The sequence below is a fragment of the Caretta caretta genome, chromosome 1 (assembly GCF_965140235.1).
Source record: "Caretta caretta isolate rCarCar2 chromosome 1, rCarCar1.hap1, whole genome shotgun sequence".
NCBI lineage: Eukaryota > Metazoa > Chordata > Testudines > Cheloniidae > Caretta > Caretta caretta.
Window position 1 is genome coordinate 187,356,830 of NC_134206.1, and position 27,755 is coordinate 187,384,584.

A 27,755-nucleotide genomic window follows, 5' to 3' on the forward strand; every position below is an offset into this window, starting at 1 on the left:
AGTGGAGAATCAGACCCATTCTTTTTTGACTTGCAAAGTGAGGCCGTGGAATCCAGAACCACTAGATGGAAATACACCAGGTCACTTCACAGAGTCACTTGCCTGTCTGTAGCCACAGTTTGATGGTTTTCAAGCCATTTGACTATTCAGTTCATGTGGCACGATGCATTTCAGCTGCAGATGCTGCGAGTGTGTGAGGTTCTTCAACATCTGGCCCAAAGAGGTGTAGGTGGAAGGGTAACGCCCACAACAAGGCATGCAGCAGTTCCTGCTCTCAGCGAGAAAGCCCAGCTTCCCTCTGGAAAGTGACTCTGCTAGCCAGATTCCTCAATGATACAACATGAATTAGGTGACGGAGTTCACTGGCTCATCCATGGTAAAACCTACAACCTCAACAAACAAATGACTCATTGATAGAGAAGCATGTCTTGTTGCCCCCTAAAGACACTGCAGCAAAAGTGGAACCAAGAAAGGCCCCAGGGACTTTACTCAGATGCGAGGACTTTTTCTTCTCTTTGGCTGGCTTTCAGCCATAACAATAACTCAGATCTGAAATAGCCTTTGTATTTTGAAAGCTAAAGTTCCTCAGGCATTTTGAGGGGTTCATTTCAAACTGCTCAGTTAATTTTTAAAACACGAGTAACACTCAATGTAGAACTCAGGAATATTCAAATACCCAGGAGTGAACAGAGAGATTTAAGATGGGTCCTGAAAGAACAATGTTCTGTCAGCTCTTCATAGACGTTATAGATGCCAAAGCACTTTTCATAAGAGTGGGATTTGCCCTGATCACCTTGACCAGAATTTCCCCTCCCACTATTGCCACGCAATGTGCTGTAGGACAGTAGCTTTCTGTTCTCCAACCTAGAGATGGCTGCATTTCAATGCCGTCTTATATCTCTAGGACCAAATCCTGCACTCCTTGCTTAGCCCTTACTTGGGCACAAATCCCATTGGAGTCAACTGGAGTTTCACCTTAGTCCAGAGGCCAGCGGGCTGGAGCCCATAGCAAGTGTGAGGCTTTGGAATGAAAGGCGCTATAGCAGAAACCTGATAAACTCTTTGAACATCTTCAGTAGATTGCATTGAGGGACAGAGGAGCCCTTTATCCTCCCCTCCATTGACTTCACTCTCTCCCTGTCCAGTGCATTGGGCCTTATTCAGCCTTGCACTACAGCGCCTTTGCAGGTGACGTATCACACCCCGATGCTGGCACCAGGGTAGTGATGGCCCCCCTGTTTGCCCCCATTTTTAGTGCTCTGTGTCATGAAGCTGTATGGATTTTCCTTTCAGCAAGGAGTGTCAGGCCAGGGCTGTTTCTAGGCATGGGGCGAGATGACTTGACATGCAGCAATTTACCGGAAACCTCGGGTGCGCATGCAGCCTGTGGTTCTGTGCTTCCTGCCAAGTGTGAGCTGTTCGCAGGTCTCTGCCTTTGCCGCTGGTGACAGGCAGCGCTCGGAGGCTGGGGTGAGAACAGAGGGCTCGCAGACTGCTGGTTTAGAAAAAACAACTGCATCAGAACTTGTGAACTTAATTGGGAAACGTACTTCACCCAGAGGTTGAACACGCTGCCCCAACCCTCGGCAGCTCAGGAGAAGACACTGCAATCAAGCCCAGATCTCCCACGTGGCAGCATGAAGCACTCACTGCTGCTAGGATAGTTGGCCAAACCCAGCAGCACTCCTAGTTCCTGTACAAAGAGACCAGGACTGGGCATCAGACTTAGCTCTCCTGCATGGCCAAGCACTGAGAGCCACAGGGGTGGTTTTGCTTGCACACTTAGCATCATGCAACCCAGGGAGCGAGAGAATCAGATTGGACTTGAAGCAGGCTCTTCCTCATGGTTGAGCACAGCACACACAGGGCACTTCTATGGCATTCCCAGGTCCCATCTTCCCAGGCAGTAAGTATATTAGTGGGGTCTCCCCCCATGGCAGTGGACAGCCGTCACCAGGCACTGGAGCCATATCAAACCTCACCTTGCAATTATCTTTGTTTTCTGTCAATTGCCCTGAGAGAGAAGTGACAGGAGAGGGGATATTGAGGGATAACATGCTGTCATAAATATAAAGGGAAGGGTAACCACCTTTCTGTATACAGTGCTATAAAATCCCTCCTGGCCAGAGGCAAAACCCTTTCACCTATAAAGGGTTAAGAAGCTAAGATAACCTCGCTGGCACCTGACCCAAAATGACCAATGAGGGGACAAGATACTTTCAAATCTGGAGGGCGGGGAACAAAGGGTTGGTCTGTCTGCATTAGATTTCCTTTTGTTTAATGGCTGGTAAAATAAGCTGTGCTGGAGGGAAGGTATATTCCTGTTTTTGTGTCTTTTTGTAACTTAAGGTTTTCCCTAGAGGGATTCTCTATGTTTTGAATCTGATTACCCTGTAAGGTATTTACCATCCTGATTTTACAGAGGTGATTCTTTAACCTTTTCTTTAATTAAAATTCTTCTTTTAAGAACTTGATTGATTTTTCATTGTTCTTAAGATCCAAGGGTTTGGGTCTGTGTTCACCTGTACAAATAGGTGATGATCCTTATCAAGCCTTCCCCAGGAAAGGGGGTGTAGGGCTTGCGGGATATTTTGGGGGAAGACATCTCCAAGTGGGCTCTTTCCCTGTTCTTTGTTTAAAACGCTTGGTGGTGGCAGCATACGGTTCAAGGACAAGGCAAAGTTTGTACCTTGGGAAAGTTTTAAACCTAAGCTGGTAAGAATAAGCTTAGGGGTCTTTCATGCAGGTCCCCACATCTGTACCCTAGAGTTCAGAATGGGGAAGGAACCTTGACACATGCTCATAAAGCAAATGCTACAGCTACTTGTCATTTTGACCCCAAAATTGCACTAGGCATCAGGGATGGGCACAGAGTCTCCCACCCCCATCACTGATTCTGGAGATGTGGGATGGGCACAGAATGAACCCTTCCCCCACCTTGTAGCCCAGTTCTCCCCATGCAAGAGCTCCCCACGCTGATGTCACAGGATAAATGGTGATCAAGAATGAACGCAACATGGACCTTTCACTTACACTAGTGAACAGGAATAGGTATAGCTAAACCTCTTGAGCTCCAGGACAGGAACAGCATGCCCCCTCAGGACACAGGCTGGGCCCAAAATGGGGAGCTGGATTGGGCACAAGAGTATCCCACGCTGTCCCTGCTCGCCGTGGATACTCAAGGGAGCATAGAGTTGAGCGTGACAGTGTCATTCTGTGCTGTGGCCACTGATGATCACACATCTTCTTTTGTCACCTATTGACAAGTAAGTGAAATCCAGATAGCCAAACACCAGGAGCAGCACAAGCTAAAGCCCCATCATCCACTCTCTAATCTTTATTTATGCTGCTATCTCATATACAAAATGGAGTACAAGCCATTTAAAAAAAATAAACATTAAAATAGTCAAACCATTAGCACACACTGCATAAAGCTGGGCCAGGTGTTCGAGCCATACAGGCCAGCTTCTGAGGACAAAGCAAAGTACAACAACTGGCCCCTTGGCGGGACATGCAAGGGCCTCCTTCCCCCCATGTCTCTTCCCTGCACCTGGCAGGCTATAAATGGGCAGAGAAATAAGGATACACCTTTTAACGCCACGGAAATACATTGGAGACGCAGAACCTGAAAGAACTACCCTACATTCATCTACCTTATGTGGCACAAGTGTCAGGCTCCAGCCAATGTGCTACTGAGAATGGCTCTCACTTCTCCGTCCCTGCCCCATGCTCCGTGTGCCGTCACTAACACCAGAGGGGTGGCTTTAGCCAGCCAGACAATACAGTGAATAAAATAGAAACATGGGGCCTCTGCTGACCCAGCTGATCTACCTGTGAATCAGAGAAGTCATGAGATTCGCCAAAGGTTAGAGGCACAGACAACTCATGCCTCCTGACGCTGGGGGGGCCGCAATCTAAAGGGGAGGACACGACAGCCCCACATGTCTCCTCTGCCCAGCGACCCCCCAGCCCCGGCCCTGTGCCCAGCCTGCAGCCGCCATGCTCTCCCTGCCCCACCAGAGTTAGCTGGGGTGGGGCTCTGTCCTTCTCCTGCTGCACCTCCTCCCAGGCACATTTGGCCGCTCTCCCTGGGGAGCGGGATGGAGCCACTTCGCAGGTCACCGCTTTGTGTGGCAGCTGCCGGAGAGAGAGCGCCCAGCTGGAGAGATAGTGTCAGTGGCGACAGCCCGCTCCCCGGCAGCCAGGGACAGGGGCCGAGCATGCCGGGGGTCAGACACTTCAGAAGGACAAAGCCCTCTCCCTCCTCCCAGCAGTCCAAGCAGAAATCTGCGTGCCCCCCCCACGTGCATTACCTATGAATAAGCAAGAATGTCTTTCCCACTACACCCTGTCTCCCAGAGACACGGGATGCTGACTGCAGTCCAGACGAGCATGTCCTCCTTTGTCAAAGCAAGAGGTCTTCATGGTTATGTGTAAATACCCCAGTTATACACCTCGCAGTTACTGGAACTGCTGGGTCCCCTGACCTGCGTCAATACAAGGCTATTTGCTTTCAGAATGCTGACGCAGGTCATGTGACTGGGGCACTCCTGTGGGTCAGATGGATTACGTGGCATCAGACCTAAACTAACTCCTTCACAGAAATGGAGCAAATGAGGCCTCCTAAATCCCTCAGTGTGGACGGGCTGTGGGAGAGGAGCAGAAGACACCACTGCAGCATTTCCAGATTTTCCTGAAGGCAAGTAATATCGTAGAAAAAGAGAGAGGGTGAATTCTTCCTGTCAGGTACATGTGACTGGCTCCAGGTGACACACCAACCATAGTAGCTGAGCAGGCCTCTTTTGAGAGCACAAAGTGGCCATGGGATGAGAGAGTCAACAAGGTTCAGAGAAAGTAGTTATTAATTAGACTACTTGGCAATACTATTAATACTTGGCAATACTATTAATTAGACTACTTGGTAATACTATGTATTACTGTGCTACAGGAACCTCACACACCAATGGATACTGGCTCCTGTCATGTGACAAGCATATCTGCCTTGGGAACCCTGAACCAGGTCATGTCATGGCCAAGAAATAAAGTTGCAGTTTCTTGCCAGCACTCCAGTATGTCAGACAATTAACACACCTGTTTTCCTCTCCATATGATCAAATGACTGGCTGCAGCAACTAGAGGGGTGTTTGGGTGGGAGTTCAGGTATAGGAAGAGAGACGTGATGAAAGTCATCTCAATAGAGTCTTAGGGCCTTCCAAAAAAAAATAATAATAATTTGACCAGAAGATGGCAAGGAGAGGTACAACCAAATGAAGCAAAAAGGAAGCAGATTTCAGGACTAAATGTCCCACATTAGCATGGAGTTACTTGAAGAAAATGGCCAAGGTTAATGACCTGTGATCACCTCGCGTCTCCATCGTTGAGCCTTTTCCTTAGCCATTAAGTATAGACAGTGATCTCCCACAATGAAAGCAGCCAGTCTGGGGGATTGCTGGCTATTTGCAAGGTTATTTTTGTGGTAGGTCCCACCAGAGCAGGTAATGGGACAGGGTCTGTTCCTCCAGGACAAATGCTTACGGTCGCTCTTTCATGTGGGTTGGAGACTTCTGCTGAGTGCGTGGCCTGGGCCGGGGGGGCCCTGCCTGGTACTGAGTTTGAGACTGTGGAGGTAGTCTCTGCTGCTGGCGTGGCTGCTTCTGGGGAGCATGAACTGGAGGTTGAGGAAGCTCCCGATATTTTGATTCATCGCCCACTTGTCGAGTTTTCATCGGTGTCTCCTCATCTGCAATTAGAAAACCGTCAAGTAATTCGTTACTGCTTCAGCATGAGTCACGTCACCAGTACAAACAAACAGAAGATAACCCATGCTGGTTACAGAAGGAGTCTGCAGGGCAGCCTGCGCCTGTCTTAGTTAAAGAAGCTGCTGAGATCTTCCCTGGGCCCTGTTCCTCTAATGGGTCAAAGCTTTTCTCTGCGCTGGGGGTTAGTGTTAGCAGAGGTATCACGCAGAAGCTTGTGCCTTTTTATTTCCAAAATATCCAGATAACTAAAACAGAAGGGCAATAAGAAAAAAATTAGTCAAAAAGGAATGTGGCATTGTTATTTATGGTGAACAGCTACTACCAAGGGAAGGAGGCTTGGACGCTGGCAAACTATGCAAGCATTTGACTGCTTAAGTGGTCTGGTTTTGGGGACCCTGTTTATTTCAATGAAATAATAAAACCTGGATTTGCCATCTACTCCCAGACTACCTCTATGGCCTGTCTGTTGGCTTGTAGGGGTCATGGTTCTCAGAGGGTATTTCAGTCAGTTCCATCCCCTCCTATCTCAGTGAGCCTGCTCTTCTGGACAGCTACAACAGCTTACCAGCAAGCAGGAAATATACCAAGGAGACTGAACTCCTCTCTCTTCCTTGGAGGTGATCCCCTTGAAGACAGGGTTGAGACACATTAGTAGGGGGCAGCATAAAAAAAGTTTACCCTGCCGCTGTCTGTGCTGTAATTGTTCTGCAGGTAAATGGAGGACTCCACACACAACAGCAATCAATCTTGTACCTTTTACCCATACAAAATGTACTTCACATAGATGAAGTAGACTAATGGTCTTTGGCCACTTTATTACCATTTTTGAAAGGCCAGTGACCATGTATGGTTTGATTTAGGGACTGAGTGACCCACTGGCTCAGATACTGAACTGACCCTAAACTTCTATTGAACCATTCCAAAGTACCTGGTTACTTTGATGGTAACTAACACAGAGTTAAATGCACCTTAACACTCAGTGAGGACAGGGACAAATCAGTTTGAACATTGTGTCAATGGACCATGGGTAAATCTTTGGTTCCAGTAAGATTACCCACGACCAGCTGGCAAGATGTTAAACACAACAGTCCCTGTCTACACTAACTGCTAAGGTACAAAGTTAATGAAACATGGTAACTGAGACAAACTGTTTGCCAGAAGCTGGAAGTGGGCGACAGGAGATGGATCACTTGATGACTGCCTATTCTGTTCATTCCCTCTCAAACACCTGGCATTGGCCACTGTCGGAAGACAGGATACTGAGGTAGATACACCATTGGTCTGACCCAGTATGGCCGTTCTTATGTTCATGACTCCTCAAGGACATGTTCTAACATGTCTTAGTTTTCTAGTGAAGACAAGCAGGTCTGGAGTTTGGGTTTGGTTCAGACGAGCAACCAAAAGTTCAGTTGCTGAACTGTCCAAACCTCTTGGGTCTGCAAAGTCAGACTGGATATATTCCAAGGCTATTGGGAGATTTATGGTCCTCCCTGTTGCTGGTCAAGCCAATCACACCATGAAAACGTCTCATGAGCATGTAGGACCTAGTTAAACCCTGTTCATCCTAATTATGTGATTTACCTGTAATTATGATTTCATTGTCAATTATTTATAGCCAGTACTTCTGTTGTATTCTTGAATTGGATTTCTCTCATTACATACCTTTTCTTCTTTTTCTGTGACCACCAAAACTAAAACTCAGTCTAAATTTTCAAAAATGATTAGTGATTTTTACATACTTCTATGTTTAGATGCCCAAGTTGAGACACTTTAACAGGGCCTGATTTTTAGAGGATGAATAAATAATAACAAAACCTCTCTCTTATGCTCTGTACTTTCTGAAAATCTGGTCTCTTTACAGTGTCTCAGGCTGCACAGCCAAAAAAAATGGAGGCACCCCAAATCACTCTCTAGGCATGCCTACATTTCACATGCAATTAGTGATGTTGGTTGCCTTTACATATATATAAAAGTTAATGAGAAAGTGTGTTGGTGAGATTCTCAAGCTTATATCTAGATCAAGGATGTTCAAATAATCATGGATGCTTCTCTGAGACAAGCTTTTGGAGGGTCTGTTCTCCCCTCACTGGTAAATAATAGTCCTTGAAAATAGCACTGTCTTGTTAAAAACAACCATCAGAAACCAAGATTAAAACTGGCAATTGAAGTGTAGAATTTCAGTGTGACAAAACTCAGTACTTTCTCTCTCACTATCTCTGAGCAGTTTGTGGAAAGAACTAGGAGATTTTAAGTGGTCATACAGCAACATGAAAATTTCAAGTGCTTACCCTGTTCTTCATATCTTTCTGCTCTCTTCTTCCTGATACAGTAAATCAGCAGAGCCAAAAAGATGACAAAGACAACTGCACCTCCTGCAATGCTCCCAATAAGAACAATGTCCAGCATCCCTAGCTCAGAGAGAAGAAGGAGATATCACAGGGAGAGAAGAAAATGCCAAGGCAAAGTTTGGAATTTGGTCCCAGTGACCTAGAGGATGTACACATGTGAAGCTTATGACATGGATAACAATGATGATATGAAAACCTTGTAGTTTTATAGCGTCTTTCATCCCAGCATCTCAAAGCATTTTCACAAACAATAAATTAAGACTCATAACACCCCTCTGAGATAATGTTAAGTATTATTATCCCCATTTTACAGAGGGGGAAATTGAGGCACAAACAAGGTTAAACCACTATCTTATGGTCACAGAAAACTTGGCGAGAAACAGAATTCTTTCATGGAACATAGTTAAGAAATGTGTGTATGATGTGCTTTGTTTGATGAGAGTTCTAAGGAAAGTTTGAGGCAGAATTCACAGGAGTGCCAAGGACTTTTACCTAAGAAACAGTAGGTGTCATCTTGCTCCTAGTGATGGTCAAACCTCAAAAGTCTTGTTCTAGATTGACACACAAAGATCTGAATGCCCTTCTGGTCTTTTAAGGACTTTCAAAATGCTTTGACTGGGCGAAAGTAGTGCTCAGAGTCTGACAAAAGACAGACTTTTTCAGGAGCTGGAAATACTGTGAGAAAAGCTCGTCTTGTGGTATTTCAGAGCTTGCTCTTCCTTGGCTGGAACTCAAAACAAGTGCTACACAATAATTAACAATAGTGAAGAGGGGGCTGAAAGGGGCTAAATTCAACACAAGTGTAAAGTTGCTCGTTGGGGTAAGTTGGCCACAAATGAGCGTGAAGTACAGTAATATGCACCGATTTTTGTCCTCAGTGGGTGTGCAAATGAGTGCCATTTACATACTGAGCATCAAAACCTGACTCAGTCCTTCCTTGGGCAGAACTTCCATTGAAGTCGACTATGGTTGTATCTGCATAAGGACTTCAGAACTTGTGTCCAGTGGACAAAAAAAAAGTGGGTAGCAGGAAAGGCAACCAAGAGGAGGGTGTAAAACACACAGTCCTCTTCTACCCCTTCAGTGTGTCATTTAGACTTGCTTTGCACCCCCACTGAATACCAAACCAGTGCACATTACAAACCTTTACCACTTACAGCCTGTGTGTGTTGGAGATTTTCGCACCTATACTGATGCGCAAATCCCGAACGTAGAGTAGCTCCCAAATAGAGCGGGTCTGAAATTTTTTTTTCTTCTCACTGAAAATTATGACTTTTCAAAAAATCTATAAATGGAAATATTTTGGCTGACAAGTGAACTAGTTGGGTCCAGAAATGGCACCTCGGAGCCCCATGGGAATTCTAGTTCAGGTGTTTTATGCCTCAATGCTCCTCGGTAGGCTGGGCTCCCAGGTTAAACTGCATCCCCAGAGATGCACCACAGTCTCGCTCCACCCCCAGGTTAGGGAAGGGGATCAGGCTGGAGAATCCCCCCTTGAGCAGCTGTACAGTTGGTCTATTGCCTGGGGAAGAGGATTCCTCCTTACTGGCCCCAGCCTCCTTGGCCATATAGTCAAGATAGATACTTGGCATAGAATTTTCAGAAAGGGAGGTTCAAGTCTGTAAACATACAAAAATGTGTGCACACGTTTATGTTTGCATACACCTCTCCCAAATGTGTGCGCATACAGGGCACTGGATCATATAACAAATAGATATCAGAAAGCCCCATTTAAACTTGCAAATCCAAAGTTTTGCTCACAAAATGGGGTGATTGGGTTATGTGAAAGTGTGCACATGTGTGTGAAAAAAGGTGTACATACTTTGAGTTTTATGTCATGAAATCTGTCTTTAATTATCCCAGGGCTTCCCCTTCTCCTCCTGTAAAATGGATGTAATAATACTTACTTACTTACTTCAGGCTGGTGTGCTGCAAGGCTTAATTTCTTAGTGTCTGTGAAGTGGTTTGTGATCTTCCAAAAAAATATACCCTATACAATTATCATCATCATTATCAATATTATTTGAGTTGCAAAGTGGCACCTGTAAGTAGCCAAATTAAAACAAGAGATTCAAGTAATAATAATACTGAACTCTTATACATTGCTTTTCATCCATAGATCTCAGTATCATTATCCCCATTTTACTGATGGGAAAACTGAGTCACAGGGAGGGGAAGTGACTTGCCCAGGGCCCCCTAGCAGGCCAGTGGCAGAGCTGGGAATAAATCACAAGTCTACAGAGTCCTAGTCCAGTGCACTGTCAACTAGGCCACACTGCCTCCCATGGCTGGGAAGAAGGATTAACTGAGACCTGAACTGAGGACAGCTGATCCTTCCCCACACCCACATCCCCCGTGTTTCTAACCTGCATAGGAAGAAACCGGTGGTGTGGTTTTTGGACTTTCTTGTGGTATGATACCTGTGCTACATATTTCTTCAAGACCTGTGTGATAAATGCTTTTGTTAGCTGTTGATGCTACGGAAAAAAATAACACAGACTTAGTACCCCAAAATACCCAGCCCCTGATATCTGACAGATGGAGTTCAGCAGCCAAGTCACAACGAAGAACACCGAGGGCCAGATCCTCAGCTGATGTAAATCAACATTGCTCCACTGAAGTCAATGAAACTACATAATGACACTGACCTCCTTTGTAAAGTGCTGTGAGATCTATGGATGAAAAGCCCTATACAAGTGCTAGGCATTAATTATTATGTCAATTTACACCCAGTGAGGACTGGCCCTGAGTGATGGGAGAATGAACTTCATGCAGTAAGCTCCAAGTATTTAATATACACAGATGAATGTGACAGTAAGAAACAGCAACTCTACACTGCCTTGTGGTCTCCCACCCCATGCCTGCGTGTCAATTTAACAGGGTTATCCCTGGCTACCTTGAGAACTGCTTCTTGAGTCTTATATCTGCACTCACACTCCTCTGGCTGTTTCAGGCTGCCATCACGCTGTCCGAGATGGTGGTACAGCTAGGAGTGGCTCCACCTCCAGATCACTGAGGAGGGGCAGGGGCTGGTCAGTGCAGTGCACATCTCCAGCCAGTTGCCCCTGGCTCTGTGCCAGAGGGTGTGCCATCTCGGGCAGCTGGAAGTACTTGGCCTCCCACTGCAGGTGGCTGCACTCAGGAAAGTGCTGGGGCAGCAGCAGGTCCTGCATATAGTCCAGGACGTAGCAGGAGAGGAAACCATTGCAGTTGTGGAAGAAGTAGCCTTGGCTGTCCTCAGGCAGCTCGCCCAGCTGCTGCTGAGAGAACATGCGCCAGAGTAGTGAGTCTTGTACCGACACCGCAGTTCAGTGCCACGTCTTACATACGTCTCCCCGCCAACGTTCAGCTCCCACTCTCCAGGAAGGTGGATGAGCCTGGACCCGCTGTGGCAGTACCCCTGCCCCGGTTCCTGCTGACAGCAACACTCCCCCCTGGTTCAGTAACCTCCCAGCACTGGCCGCCAGGGCCATCCCAGAGTGAGCCCACTGTGACTGGGGAGAAGCCACCTCCTGCCCTTTCTCCCACAAGTGCCTGGGAGCAGCCTCCTCTCACCGCTTCCGTCGCTCCAGGAGCTGGCAGAGGGGCCACCTCTCATGCTCAGATCGGGCTGGGCCTGGTGCTAAATGGGTGGGCCAACATGGCCCTGCCACTGGTCTGAAGGGGGCAGACAATCACCCTTTCACTGCAGTGAGCTCCACATTGTAGGATCCTTTCCTCTCCCCCTTTGAAAGCTGACTGGTTTTATTTATTTGCAGGCTTTCAGTGGCACTTCTCACTGCAGCGTCCAGGGTAAAGGGGGGCGTGACCCTGAAAAGTCTGGGGACCACTGATCTAAATTATAAACTCACTGAGGTACAGTCAATGGGCCAAACTCTCTGCTTGGGTAACTTCGCTGAAGCCAAAGGAGTTAATTCTGTAGAGAATTTGACTCCGTATCTTCAACCGTATACCATACAGCGTGTAGAGCAGAGTCACTGGTCAACAGATATTAAATAGTGATGATTTAACCTTTGGGATCTCTAATTTAGAATATATGATTTTTTTGTACTAGCGGTAAATGCCCAGTTCTGTTGCTGTGATTCTGGCAAAACTACAGAGGTAAAGCCTGCAGCACTGTTCCCATTGTGAAAAGGATGTAGGTTTCTACCACCTGATGGTCAATTTTACTGATGTTACTGTTAAACTGCTTGGTGTCTGAAGGTGCCAGATGCCCAGATTAACAGGTCAAAGGGAACACGTGAGAGTTAATTGTATAAATGGAGATCCATAGACTATAAAGCCAGAAGGGACCATTGTGATCATCTAGTCTGACTTCCTGAAAACACAGGTGACAGGACTTCACCATAGGTGGGAAGCCATCAAAGCTGTTCAGATATTACTTTTAAAAGACTAAAAATAACACATAGGTAATGAAATTGAGTTTTTAACAATTTTTCTATTGACGCTTTAGATTATTAAAAGTGAAAGGGTTTTGGAGATCCGATTAATTTTTCATTTGTTGACTTCTTGCCTTTTGCCCAAGTTGGACAATTAAAGAAAAGACTGGTCAGCTTCAGGGGTGTGTGTCCCTGACTGCACACTAGCCGAATGCGGCTGGGCTTGGCCTACCCAGCACTGCAGGGCACTGTCTCAGTTCAAACAAACCAACAAAATTTCCAGTTACTTTTTTTCCCCCTAAAGTTGTTGGATCATATTAAAGAAGTTCTGTATTAAAATCACAAATGAGTTTGATTCCCCAAAGTTTAAATTCCAGGGTATTACTAATTAAGAGGTCTCTTGGTTTTTGGTACTGTTTCTCTCCCTCTACGTGTGAAACTTGCAAGCTGCTAATTGTGTTAGTACATTCTAAGACAGAGTCTGTTCTCAAAGCAATTCACAGAGAGAGAGACTCAAAGCAATACTCTGTAACAACAGAAACAGCACCCAGAGACTCCCCGCCCTTTTGTTGTATTAACAATTGTGATTAAAATAGAGATAGAGGATGTATGTGGATGGATGCTTGGTGTGGATAATAACTGAATGATCAGGGAGGTGCCAGCCTAAGAATCCAGTGTCCATCGGCAGAAGAAGGCGTCAAGTGGAAATAACCCCCAGAGGACCCCCGGAGGGCAGATTGGAATCCACCCAACAGCCTCAAGAATGGGAGAACCAAAGAGCAAGATAACATCTGACAGCACGGAGCCGTCAGGAATGTGCCATCTGCTGATTGATTCAGCAACAGCATGATGAAGCAATTCCCATAGACTGGCATAGGAAGAAACTCCTATAAAAATGGACTCGAGAAAGTGAGAAATTTGGGGTCTGATTCTGCAAACCAACTTCCAGGAGCATCAGATGAGCATCTGACAAGGCCCTGCTCCCTCCTCATGTCCAGGCCACCTGGACAATGGCTTGGCATGAGCAACTCTAAGGCTGGTAACTATGATAACAACCTTGCAGAACCTGTGTCTGTGTGTGTGTGTGTGAGAATGAATGAATGTGTGAATAAATATGAGACTGAATGGAATGTTATAGCTATAACTAACTGCTTACTATGATTCTTTCTGTATTCACAATAAATGTGGTATTTTGCCTTTTCCTCTTTAATAAGATCTTGCTGGTTTTTATTTTATTGGTATAACAAAGTTTCATGAAAATGTTTCTATGAAGAGCAAGTTTTGTAAACCCTTTTCCCTTTAGGAAAATCTAGACCTGGGGCCTAACCTACTTGATTGCCCATTTAAGCCATCTAAAACGTGGCTAATTTCCCAAAAGCTCACTGCAAAGGAAGCCCATGCTTTATATGCACATGTTAAATAGCACCATCAGGACATCCAGCTTTTCTATCAAAAGAATCCAGCCACCAGTGTGGCACCACTGACTTCATAGATACAAGGGTGGAAAAGATCAAGACTTCCTTGCATCTAATTCTCCTGTCACTTGGGGCTCGTCTACAGCTGAAACACTACAGTGGCACAGCTGCAGCACTGCAGTAGCGTTTCAGCGTGAACGTTACCTATGCTGACGGGAAAAGTTCTCCCATCGGCATGGGTAGCTAGGTTGATGGAAGAATTCTTCCGTCACCCTAGCACTGTCTAGAGTGAGGGTTAAATCCTCTGAGCGATGTTGCTGGGGCAGCCTAACTTTTAAAAAACGAGATTGACCTAAACATGTTGCTCGGGGTCAGGAAATATGTTGTGACTTGAGCACCGCAGTTAAGTCGACTAAGCCCCAGTGTAGACGCGTCTATGTCGATGGAAGAATTCTTTTGTCAACCTCACTGGTGCCTCTCAGAGAGGTGGATTAACTACAGTGATGGAAAAACGCTTCGGTCACTGTAGGAAACATCTACCCTACATTGCCCTACAAAGTTGTAGGCATAGCCTTCCACTGGTGTAAATCAAGAGCAATCCCATTGACGTCAATGAAGCCACATGGGCGTACAGTGGAAATATGGATTAAGAGAGAGGAGACTCAGGCCCATTCTTGGGAAATGTAGGGTGTTAACGGATGTCCTGACCCATTTTCAACTTGGGTAATTTTCTTCTACCCAACTAAAATGACCCCTGACGTTGTAATGATCTGGGCAGTGCAATGGATACTGTTGGTGCTGTAGAAATAATAAAGAACAACAGCTGGGGGGGGGGGGAGAAAGGGTTTTGTTTTTTGCTTCCTGCTGCGTAGCACTGCATAACACCTACTGCATGTCAATTCCCTCAGTTATTTTATTGGGCTGACCCTGGTTTTAGAATCAGCACCCTGGAGACAGCTGTACGTTTGTAACTGTTTGTGGGCTGTGATTAGGAGACCTTTTTGCAATATAGACTTTGTACCTGAACATTTGATTTCCTGATCAGCCGTTTTCTTGCTAACGTGATTTTTTACTTCACATTGGAACTTTGCAGTACTGCTTTTGGAGCTGTATTCAATCTTCCATATGCCATTTGCATCTATGTGCGGTTTTAAATTCAGTGTTTTGTTATTTCGAAACAAATGAAAAAGAGCTTTGTTTCTCTGATTCACCTCACATGTCACCTTTACGGAATTTTCTGAACATATCCATTTGATTTCTGGTTTAGAGACAATTTCTGAAAGAGAATAGAAGAGGCAATCAGACTGTGAAGATTTCTAATTTTAAAAAGTTCATTATTAGAACAGGCAAGATCCACAGAATGATACAAAGGAACTGGAGGGATTTTAGAGGCATAAGCAGAACATAACAAAATGATTTTGTGAAAGGATGCGGGGCAAATTAATCTGAAACACAGATATTCAGTGAGAGAGAAAGTGGGAAAGTAGCAATGCCTGAAAAAATAAAGGGGAGAGTGAACAGCAAATTAGACCTGACGGGGGATACAATGTGGCAACAACAAAGAAAAGTCCAGCACAACACTGGCCTCCATACTTGTTTTTTTATAAAAAGTTTACACCTTTATGACTCATTGTCACTTTCCTCTCTGTTCCCTCCTTTCAGATCTATAGAGTGTTTCTTCTTGAGATAACATTTCATTGTTTATTTACAGAGAGAGAATCCCAGTCCATTTGTCCTGTTCAGTTTGGAAACACAATGGGCCAGATCACTCTGGCTCAGACTATGTTTACACTGCACACCTTACAAGGGCGGCCGCTGCAATCATGCTGTTGTAAGGTGCGGTGTGTAGCCACTCTTTATGGCCAGGAGAGAGTTCTCCTGGTGACAAAATAAAACCTCCCCCAGTGAGAGGTGGTAGCTTCCGAGCAGCTCCAGCTGAAGCAGCACTGTCCACACCAGGGCTTTTTGTTGTTAAAACGTTTGCCATTCATGGGCGGGGGGGGGGGGATTTCACACCCTTGAGCCACAAAAGTTTTAGCTTTAATGCCAGTATCGACATAGCCACATTAGACTGAGGCTCAGGAGCCACAGATGGCTCTTTAATGTGTCTCCTGCGGCTCTTTGCAGTGTGTGATAGTAAAACACTGTGTGGTTTAACTATTAACCAATCAAGATGCTTTTATTGTGTTATTAACCAGTTAAGTTATCAACTTGCACTACCGTATTTGCTGTGAGAATAAAACATTATATATATGTATATGATGGGAAATATTTAGAGTATGTGTGTGTGTGTAAACACACACACACACACTCAATATTTCCCATCATACTGTTTGAATATGAATAGTACTACAGTAAATGAAACAATGAATTTACACTACTGTGGCTCTTTTGGGTAATGTTGATGGCTAATTTGGCTCCTGAACCACTGAGGTCTGAATATCACTGCTCTAGTTCATGGAGAACCCCCTCAGGCATGGCCGAAGGGAGGAGCAAACTACCAGTTTCTCCCTGCAAAATTTTTGCTTCATCATCCCGTCTGGTAGGAGGAGTTAGGGGATCCTGCAGACTTGGGAGACTGCAAACTCTCCCAACGACTTTGCTCTCAGGGGTCCATGGATACTGGAACTCTATTCCATCCATACAGAGCCTGGAGTCAACTTGCAGGCTCCACCTCCCTCTCTGTTTCCAGCCACCCCAGCTAGTGCCCAGAGTTGGCTCTAGCTGAGGTGGCTGCTCATTAGCAACCAGGGAGAGGACCCAGAGCTGTAGCTACAGTACCTTGCTCAAAGATGTAACACCTCCCACCTAGATCTGTGTGCGGAAACCTGAACTCAGAGCAGGGGGAAGAGCCAAGGAGAGCAAACCAACAACTGCTGCTCTATCTCCACCCACAAATACCTCAGATGCTACACAGGCTCTCAGACACCAAGGTGGTTGGTTGGCACATAGGGAGACCACAGTACTTCCTCTCTTCCATACAGGAGGCCATCAGTCCAATATAAGCAAACACACATTGCAGTTAATATGGGAGAGAAGCTATGCTATGAAGGGAAGAGTTGGCACACGAGGTATGGGGCAAGGGGGGAAGATTAAAAAGATGAAGGCTTTACATCATAGAGCAAAGAGACAATAGTCTCCTTCTATGCAGCTTTGGCATGACTGCATCTGCAACTTTGCATTCAGCATTGGGCACCAGAAAGACTGGAAAAGCTAGGTCAGTAAAAAATAAATAAATAAATAAAATACATCCCTTTCTGCCATAGCTATGATGGTATAAGTGGATAGCCCAGGTCTCCATCACATTGCTTAATGCACTGCTGGAACGTGTTCAGATACGACAGTGATGAGCGCAGTATAAGAACACAGACTGGACTAGAAAGCGTCTTAGCACTACAGAGGCAATGGAACTATGAATAAGCTGGTTTCTGTTTCCCATTATGCACAGTGAATTGGTTCTGGAGCTCCCCTTGCGGAATCTCTAGTACTGGCAACGGTACACGAGCCAGAAAGAGCCCACCCTGACTCTGAGTTCAGGTTGAAGTTGCAGGCACATCAGTTGCAAGGGGGGTGGGGGATGGAGGAGAAGCCACTTTTTACTTTTCCACTGAGCAAATTCAAACAGTCATTGCAAAAAGCCTGGAAACCCTCAATGCTAATTTACAGTCAGTCAGTCATTTTTCAGAGTACTGCACTTCAACTATAACACTAACTACTGAGCAAACGCTGTAATCCATCTATTGAATACAGTGTATGGCCCTTGTCTTGCTAACACTTAAGCAATTGCTCAGGGCTGGATAAACAATATTCAGAGATTTTAGGACCAGAGGGGACCATAGTGATCATCTAATCTGACCTGTATAACACAGGCCATAGAATTTCACCCAGTAATTTCCGCATCAAGCCAATAAGTTCTGTTTGAGCGAGCATGAGCATATATTTCAGAAAGACATCCAGTCTTGAAACATTCTAGACACTATGGACAGATTCCTAGGCTCCTGATTCCTAGCTTCACAGGATGATGCCAGAAGCTAAGCTTTTACTTTTAAAAATAATTATGCTAGCTATCTGACCGTAATGGCCATCATATCACTGCACCTCACATCGCTAATGGATTTTATCCTCCCAACACTCTTAAGAGCTACATCCCCATTTCACAGTTGGGAAACTGAGGCACAGGGTAGATTAAGTCACTTGACCAAGGTTACAAAGGAAGCCAGTGGCTGAGCTAGAAATTCTACCCCAATCCAATGCCTTAACCAGTAAACCTTGAAAAACATGACCCAAGTATAACGGAGATACTGATGCCTCCCTGAGTCAACAGGCAGCCTGTAATAATATCTCAGCAAGTGTTGATTTGAGAGTGGTCACCCCTTCGGGGCTTTGCTAGGGCAGTGGCAGCAGGTGTCCACGCACAATCTGAGAGGGTGGACCTCCCCACTAGCCCAGCAGATAGCTCTTGCGTAGCCAGTTGTCTCTGTGTGGCAAGGCCGCAAGTCGGGAAAGTGGCCACAGGGGGCCACACTTGTGGGAGGGCCGAGGGTGCCAGACTTCCTTAATTAGCTTTTGACTTTAGCCACAGAACACTTTGGGGCTACTCCCAAGAGCAAAGTGATGCATGTGCTTAAATCTTAAGTTGCAGGATCATGGCCTCTTTTTGCAATTATAATATCCTAACAAGTATTCATACACAAGAACGTCTAGCAGGAGAGTTTGTCATTCATGATGTCAAAGACGTCTGAGTTGTCACGGGTCACCTCCATCTAAATAGCAATTATCAGATAAAGGAAAACTTTTAACACATTAAAGATATCTGCATTTTTTCCCTTCAGCTTATAAGTCAAGTTAGTAGAAAATCAGGAATGAACGTCATAGTAATTTTTTTAAATTCTGCTCACGCTTCTTTTCTTTAAAATTTTTTAAATGTCATCAAAATCTTGACATCCAGAAGATTCCAATCAGCTGTAATAATTGGTCAATACACAAGAAAAAAAATTTCAAACATTTCCCTTTTTTTTTTTAAATTCAAAATGTTGTCAGAATTTCTAAATACAAAAAAATTCAAACCTGCCCTGCTTATAAGGGATGGAACAGGTGAATAGTAAACAGGCGACCCAGTTAATTACAAATAAATAGGGGGCCAGTTACTGAATCGTTTACTAATGGTCAGGCTTCCGATGCAGCAGTTCAACATTAAGGCAGGATGTAAACATGCAAGCAAGCTGGTAGGCTCAAAAGCAAGGCGTGAGAGCAAAGTACTGTAGAAGGAAAATCTTCATGTTACAGAAATTTGTGAAAGATCTCAGGCATTTTTCAGCAGCCTCCTGTTTTAGGAGACTGCCTAAGTCTTCCAAATGTACAGAGCACAGTTCTGCTCCACATCCCACTGGTCAAACAACCCAGAGGTATCAGTCCCTTGAATGGCTGCTTAAGAAAGGTTTCACCGTCTGTTGTGAAATCAGGGCTTGAACTGGGCAGTAGCACGCATACCAGCACTCTCCTGAGCGGTCATTTTGGGCTCCAAAATGTGTTCTCCTCCATAAGACACACAAGCTTAAGGAGCCTAGCGGAGTCCATGGGTATATTTGAACCCCAGTTAGGGGAGCCGAGCCCAGCAGAGCGTGCAAACAGTTCAAACATCTCCACAATCCATCATGAGTGGCATCTCAATTTGATGTCTCAAGTGGGTTATTAATTTGTGGGAGGAGCTTGGAAGGGTCCTACCACCATTCCCCCCCGCCGCCCCAAGTTAGACCCCAGCCTTCCATCCCTCCCAAATGTATATATAAACACCTGGATTCCTGGATATTTTAAGTAGCAAAACAAAGGCTCAGTATGACCTGAGCTAACTTCTTCCATTGTTCATAGATACCGGTGCAGGTCTGTTTGCCTGGCAGAGTTCGTGGCTGATGTGAAAGAGAAGAAATCAGACAGCAGAGGGACTGAATAGAGGGAAAGAAGGGAACAGGGAGACTCACCTGGCAAGAGAGGAAAAGGAGGAACCCACCCAGGAACAGAGAAAGGGAATAGAAGCAGAAGAGCTAGCCCTTCAGTGAAAAGGAGCCCACGCAGCAAAATTAGAGACCACAAGGAAACAGGATGAAGACCCATTCAGCAGAAGGAGAGACTGGGACTCATCCAGCTATGGTGGGAAGGATGTGGAAGGTGACTCACCCTCAAAGCTCAGATTTAAGTTCTTCTCCATTTGCAGCTGTCCCTTGTCATCGTACACTCTCACTGTGTAATTTCCCCTGTCCTCTTCCACCAGGCGGTCTATTTGCAGGGTTCCATCATCCAGGGACATCATATACTTTCCCTTTTCCCTGTAATATTTCACTGTAGAATTTTTGATCTTCGCAAGGAATAATGCATTTTTGAGCCATGTTATGTCATGTTGCTTTTCCACTTTGAAGTCAGAAACGTTCAAGAAAACAGAACCACCCAGAACACCGTACACTTCGTTTGCAGAACCTTCAAACAGGGGAAGAACAATACAGCCCGATTAGTGTCTGTCCAAAGCGTCTATGGATGAGAGTTAACAGTAGACACTGCAGCATTAAATAACTTGGTCACAAAGTTAAACGCCCCACTTTTCCCTTATTTCCCAAACCACTCCTCATTGATAAGGGTGGGCATTTATATAGCTGCTTTCATCTCAGGCCCTCAAAGCAGCTCCCAAACATTATTTAGTTAAGCATCCCAAACCCCATTTTAATTCTGAACACAGTGAAGTTAAGGGCCAAATTTTCAGAAGTGCCCTTAGGGGTGCCTTGGTTTTGGAGGTGGTCATTTTAAGACCCCTTGGGCCTGGTTTTCAAAGGCACTGAGCACTTGCCGCGCCAAGTCAATAAGGCTGGTGAGCATGCACTTCCTCTGCAAATCAGGCTGTATTGTATGTGCCTCAAGATGGCACCCACAACAGAGGCAGCCAGAATTACTAAAAACACTTCTGACGACTCAAACCCATGGCCAAAATTTTCAAGTGACCAGTGATTTTGAGTGCCTCAATTTAAACTTGGGACAGGTTAAAGACCAGCTGCTCAGCGATTTCTGAAAAATCAGCCTCCTTTAATGGGTCTTAAGTTGAACGCTGAAAATCCTTAGTCACTGTTCAAAATCTTGGCCTAAGCAACTTGCCTGAGGTCACACAGTGAGTGACAGAGGTGGGAGTAAGACCCAGAGGTCCTGCCTCCCGCAAGGCTGTGACTACAGGATACACTCCCTCCCTCCCAGAGCTCTATTTCATGGGTACGATCACCTGATAAACATGGACCCAAGGGCAGGTTTTTCCCTCTTTTCAGGTCACCTTTGTGCAAAACGGATAACACCCAGTTCACAAGGGTGCTACTGCAAGTGGTTGTTCAGCACTTGAAGATGTGAGGTGTCACATAAGGGCTAAATATTGATATTACTAAGAAAGGTAAAGGCTGTTTAGCCTTATTCATGTTGTTACGTATAAAGAAGCATTCATCTTCCCATGGTATGTTCTGTCACAAGAACGCATGCCCATTTATCTCAAACTGAATCTAAATCTAAAAATCACAGCCTCGGCATACTGAATAGTGCAGTAATAGCCGATTGGGTTTTTAGAGCACAGATTTTGCCTGAAGGTGACTTCAGATGAGAAGCTGACGCCACACAAACATTTGTGTAGATCCTTAGTCCGTACTGCAGAAGCAAGTTGATAAATAATATTGAAACTATCAGACGGGTTAAATACATGCTTGTAAGTTTCAAATAAAATAAATTCATTAACAGCAAAACTTTCATTCATAACCAGGGATTATTCAATCTTCCATTTGCTAAATTAATTCCCCTCTAATCTATAGGATAAAGCTATAGTGGTGGGCAGGGTGAGCTACGTTGAAATATTTTTGCACCGTGTGAGTTCTTTTCCCTATAGAGAGAAACTACCGGTAGGTTTATAAATCTTTTATTATAATATATAATCCTTTATTATAAAGTTTTCATTAGATCTAGGATATGATAAAATACATCACAGCGAGGAAAACGGAAAACTAATTGCTGCTTTACATAATAATAATATTGGAGTCAAATCAAAAAAATTAGACTATCATGCTTGTGCAACAAAATAATTATTCGAGAAATCTGAGAGGGACGGCCCATTAGAGCCTGTGAGAGGATGAAGAGTTTCATGCAATGCATCCGCCAGCCCAAAGGGAAGCTATTACTGAGCTATCAAGTTTCTTAAAAAGCATTCAGCATTTCTAATGGAACATTCTGAAATCACTCACTCTTGGAAGTGTCACTATTTTAATAATATTGGTTCTCCCAATAAGTGTTAACAGGAGCACCAAAGCCCTTTGTAAAACCTGCAGAATTTTTGACAAAGAAAAAAAAATGTAATACAAATACTTGCTACTCCTCAGAATTACTCCAAGATATTTAGAGTTATTACTACTCATTATTATTTGTATTGCATATTCTATCATTTATATTTTGCAGGGGTAGATGGCAGAAAAGTTGATCAAAATCCTGAGGAAGGAAAGCTCAATAGTATTCCAGTTGACAGACAATCCTGTTAGGTCTTTAAAAGTTTGCTTGGCCTCCCGAATCAGTGGAACAGAAGTCTGAGCACTCCAAACAAACAACACTAAGTCCTCTGTATAGACAATGGAACATAATTTGTCGATAGTGCCGAGTGAAATACTCTGCAAAGGCCAGAGTGATCAGAATCTAGCAACAAACTGCTCCATTGCCGTCACAAAGAGGATGGGATGATTCATGAGCAGTATAGTACTGTACCCATCAGAGAAAAGAAGTATTCACTTGTAAAGTTCCAAACGTTTTGAACAAATAGAGTCATTCAAGTAAATCGAGAGTCTGTTTTAAGCCCATAGCAAGAATGTATTCCTTATTTATCTAGTCCTTGTACCTAGAAAACATTAAACCACCATCATAAATGATCTACTGTTGGATTTATTCCTGTCATTCATGAAGGCTGCTTGTGTACTGAGTCCACTACTACTTGTTCTAATCTATAAGCCAAAATGGCAACTACATTTTGAGATCAACGTTTTTAAAAATAATTGCTATAACTATAATAATACCAATATATATGTACCCACTGTAATTTACAACCTAGACCAACCCCGCCCTACCATAGGATAGGGTGATAAATACAAACATTCTGTTAATATTCCTGTGCAAAAAATTCTTGCACTGTCAACAGTTCTGTTTCCCTTTGATACTAGAAAAGAGCAATGGGTCTACATGATGCACAGTGAAGTCTCTCTTGAACAGAGTTACGAAAAAAATGCAGCAGCTTCACGGAGGGCAGTAGGAAAAACTCCATGCTGACCCTTACCTATATTAATACGTGTCAGATAAAGGATTGTTAACTTGAAGCGAGTAGTATAAATATTATAATAGCAAGCTCTGGTCATGGGATCCCCCGGGCTGAAAGCTAAATAAAATAACAATAGCCAAGAGATCTTGCAGCACTTTGCAAAGGAAGGTAGATATCATTGTCTCCATTTTACCAATGGGAAAAGTGAGGCCATGTGCTTAACATTGAGGGCTTGAGCCTACAAGTTGCTGAGCACTCTGCCCCCAACAGCAAAGCATTTGAGTACATGCTTCAATCTAAGCACGTGAATAATTCTTTTGAAGTCAGTGGGGCTAATCGCATGCTTAAAGTGAAGCATGTATTTAAGCGCTTTGCCTGGACTGGGGACAGAGTGCTGACAACTTTTCAGGATCAAGCCCTGAGAGTTTTAGGGTGAAATCCTGGCTCTATTAAAGTAAGTGGCCAAGGATCGGGGCCAGGATTTTACCCTAAAGGTCCCATTGCCAGTTCCCCAAATATCTGATCTTCGCAGCTTCATACGAGCTAGCTACAGTTCAGAGGGCTGTGTAACACTCTTTAAATGATTTATTTGCACTGCACTTGCTGTGGCAATAGCGATAATTCTCGTAGAGACAAGGAGCCAAATTCATCTGTGATTTTAGTAGAGTTAAACCAGGGAAGAATGTGGCCCATGATATTTAAGTAAGATCCAAGCATTTTTATCAGACCATCCATCTTGCCCCAAGCTTCACTATTTAGCTTTAAGCAGAAGATGTGTGGCAGAGATGGGATCAGTCACTTTTAATTGTGCTTACACATTTCTATATTAAAAGCACTATCAAAAGAATAATCTAAAACATACTGATAATAACTTGCTCCTCAACTATAACTGAGTCAGGGGAGAGGCTTAAAATGTGCCGTGTGGACAAGACCACCCCAGATTCTCCTAACTGGGTGAAACCCTGGGACAATGCAGTTATAGGTCCCATCCACCCTGAAAATTATAGCCGTATTGGAACTGGATCCCTGAGTCAATTTAATTGTGGCACAGATGGGCCTAATTCAGCACCCTGTTAAGATATCCATCACCCTTGTCTGGGTACAAGGAATGGGTGTTAAAACTGAGGTAGATTGTTAAATACTTTAAGTGCAATTTTAAGCAAAGTCAGCCTGAAAGAGCAAAAAGCCGGTGCAAACTCACCTTTTACACAGGAGAATAAAACCACCAGGCACTTGGCTAGAAAAATCCCCCTAAAGTCCATTTTCCAAATCGTATCTCCAAACTGTCCCTGCGTGAAGAAAGCTCCTGGCCAGTGAGATGAAGTTCTACTTCTAATCAGCAGCCTTTTGGTGCGTCAGCACAGCCCTGGCACCTCTTGTCCCCTCCTCCTCCTCTTGCTCATCAAAACTTTTCCATTTCTGTCACACACACGAGCAGAGTGGAACTAGTTCTCGGTCCATTATTTCAACCAGGGTTGAGGAACAACTTGCAGGGATTAGGAAAGTGCAAGCCTCAAATTCCAGAATTTCCCCCCAATTTTGTCCCAACTTGAGAACAGAACCTGAGCCACATGTTTCTTTGATGTTCAGCTAAGGACCTTGACCTCTACCTTCATGTCCCAGAAGAAGGGATGTGGGGAAGTCTTACTATTCTCCTGCTGCCACATTTAACCTGCCTTCGGAGGTCTTGTTGGGTGAGAAAGAAAGAAGACCCAGCAACCAGCTATCACCCTCCAGGGTCTTCAGGGACTAGTCAGCAGGTTTAAGAAGTAGCTGAGGTCTGCTGAGAGGAGGTGTGTTATGTAGATAGCATAAACACCTCCTTTGAAAAGCTTTAGACTAGCTTCACAGAAACATTTGAACTTTGAATATTTGAACTGAAACTGAACTCCAGGCTTAGTGAGGTTCACCCATAATTAGCAGTACTGTGCAAACACACAGGTGTTTCAAAACCCTCTTGAGCATTTAGGAAGGAGTCTGCTATGAAAGACACAAGGAGCCCTGTGGAGCGTGGGAAGAGTGCAGTGCCTCATTCTCCCCCAGGATTTGGTCTTGGGGGCTGCTGTGTTGAAAAGAGGGGGTCTGGGGCCAACAAGGGATATGATGTTAAGAAAGCTCCTGATCCCTGTTACAGCATTAAACAGTTAAGTGTGGTGTGGGGTTTAGTGTCAAGTTGTTATTGGCTTATTCCCTTTGCAACAGCCACCATTACAAATCTTTGTAAATCTTTGTTGAAGGCACACAAAAAGAAGGAAAAATCCATTAAAGCATTTTAAATGTAAAGTATGAGGGCAGGTCTACACTTGAAACGCTGCTTTGGCGCAGCTGCACTGATGCAACTGTGCCACGTTAGCGAAGACGCTCTACGCTTATGGGGGAGAGCCCACCCCTCGGCGTAGTTAATCCACCTCCGCGAGAGGCGGTAGCTATGTTAGGGGGAGAAGCTCTGCCACGGACACAACGCTGTCCGCACCAGCACTTAGTCAGCATAACTTCGTTGCTCAGGAGTGGGGACTTTTCATACCCTTGAGCGATGTATTTATACCAAAGTAATGCCGTAGTGTAGACCTGGCCTTATGTGAGGCTTTCGTTTTAACAATATCCCTTATTCCTTTTCCCTGTAACTGTACCTAGTTTTTATAAGGAAAACCCCCTTTCTGACAGGCTTTTAGATGGTGTTAACAATGGTGACAATGTCCTTTTCGGGAAAGGAGGAAAAGTTAGTCGAAATGGGCTGGAGGCTGCTGGAATCTGATCCTCTTTCCTTCAAAACAAAACCAGACTAACACACACACAAAAGGGGAAAGAAAAGAACAGAAAATATAGAAAGTGCGGCTTCTGTCTCAGGTGTTGACTTTCCCTTACAACATGGCTACTGGAGAAAAATGGCACAGCACAGAGTCTCATCAGCTACTCAGGACCTGGTAGACTTTTATCAGTGTCAGGCAGTTTAAAGCTTTCCCTTTAGCCACCTTTATGATTACAGGCTCACAGCAGTATTGCAAAGGGTGGAGCTGTCTTGGCTGATTAAGATAAGCAGTGTTATTAGACAGAGGCAAAAGGGAGAGAGGAAAGAGAAGTGTGTGGGGGCGGGGGGAAGAAGGAAAAAGGACACGTGTGGGAGGGAGTATGACAGCAGGAACCAAAGTCTCATATTCCAGGTAGTGTTTGGGATTTAGATGAAGCTGGTGGGTAAGGTCTGGGGCCTTTTTCTGCAGCCATATTAGGAGAGCAGCAGCCATGAGCTAAGAAGCAGAGAGTCGCATTCCCACATCCCATCTAAATTATATTAAAACAATGTAATATTGGGCTGTTAAGAAGGCGATCCTGTCCTAATAGCACCCAGCATCACCAGATAAAGAAACAGATCTTAAGACATTTAAAGAAAACTTTGTCTGACAGCATTCTGTCTGGCAAGGAATCACTTAGTTATGGGTGTGAAATCTCTACTTCTTTATTGTTTTGCCTTTATGGTCCCTACTTCTCTATTGTTTGTCTGTGTCATTTCTGTCTGGTTCTTTGATAGTTATGTAACAAACAGAAACAAATTTTGCAAGGTGTAAATCAGCTAAGGTGGTGGGGTATGATTGGGTGAAGAATTGTTTTGTAATACTTTAGTAAAATGATTGGTTAAGGTACAGGTAAACAGGACTCCAGTTTCACTATATAAACTAGACTCCCAAAGGAAGTTCTTTGGAACCAACTCCAGGACACAGCCCAAGATCAGAACTGCAAGACCTTAGCACCCTGCCAACTATATCATGAGAAGCTGGATTCCATGGACGACCTGATCCTGACTGGCCAGTGGGAAAAGTTTGTCTGCCTTATTGGGAGCGGTGAGCATTGTATGCTTAGTGTTTGCATTCTGTTTTGGTGATTGTTAATAAATAGAGGTTAAGGATATTACTGTGTAAGGCTCTTTCACTGGTAAAAAGACCCCACAAACTCACAGAACGTAAGATTTACCGTGAGCCCACGGAAGGGTAAAGGTGGGTGCCGTAGAGTGTGCAGGTAACAGTGGAGGTGATGATGTCATGTGGTTCCTGCTTTCTGGCCTAGTCTGGTCAGAGCCTGACCAGAGCAGGGAGAGGAAGACCCAACAGTGTCACAGTAGACAAAGACCCAACAGGGTCCCAGGTGACAATGTGGCTGGCAGACATGATGGTGAAGCTCATTCCTTCCAGTTCACCTGTCCCCCTTCTCCCCCCAAACAGACAACATCCAAGAGGGGAGGGCAACTGCACGCCATTAACATTACCAATCAAAACAATTATAAATATTTCCTGCCATTATTAGAATCCTTCAGCTTATTGTCATGCCTACCTATGACTTTACCAGGAGCCTTGGAGTCCCGTTAGGACAGCTCTTTTATCCTAAACAATCCAGTTTGGGCCAACTATTTCCCTTCAACTTTTGCTGACTTTCATAAACAATTTTACATAACAGGCCAAGTTAAACTTATGTTACCTTGGACAACTTAGAATACAGGCCTCTGCGCAACAGGGCCCTGCTAGGTCTCAGAGCATCTCATCGTCTGGACATAC

The 27,755-nt window shown here is 44.6% G+C and overlaps 1 protein-coding gene across 2 annotated transcripts; it reads right to left on the minus strand.

The window, feature by feature from the left end:
- Positions 1-3,322: 3,322 nt before the first annotated feature.
- Positions 3,323-24,978, minus strand: CD2 (CD2 molecule). Of its 2 annotated transcripts, XM_075117960.1 has the most exons (6): positions 24,413-24,978; positions 20,076-20,372; positions 14,923-15,177; positions 10,474-10,551; positions 8,048-8,167; positions 3,323-5,740 (listed from the first exon to the last, which is right to left on the minus strand). In XM_075117960.1, the coding sequence occupies exons 1-6, from the start codon at positions 24,471-24,473 to the stop codon at positions 5,532-5,534; spliced, it is 1,020 nt and encodes a 339-aa protein (XP_074974061.1). In that variant the 5' UTR covers positions 24,474-24,978; the 3' UTR covers positions 3,323-5,531. The 2 variants fall into 2 exon arrangements, with proteins under 2 accessions (XP_074974061.1, XP_048725368.2); XM_048869411.2 differs by lacking the exon at positions 10,474-10,551 and having other exon boundaries at positions 24,413-24,977.
- Between the last annotated feature and the right edge of the window lie 2,777 nt (positions 24,979-27,755).

What these genes read in the sequence shown, in the direction of transcription:
- CD2 (XM_075117960.1), bottom strand. Translation starts at nt 24,473, where the DNA reads ATGGACTTTAGGGGGATTTTTCTAGCCAAGTGCCTGGTGGTTTTATTC. An exon ending in ACCGGTTTCTTCCTATGCAG is followed by an intron (nt 8,168 to 10,473) that starts GTTAGAAACACG and finishes TCTCTGAGCTAG; the next exon opens with GGATGCTGGACATTGTTCTT. An exon ending in AGAAAGATATGAAGAACAGG is followed by an intron (nt 5,741 to 8,047) that starts GTAAGCACTTGA and finishes TTCTAATTGCAG; the next exon opens with ATGAGGAGACACCGATGAAA.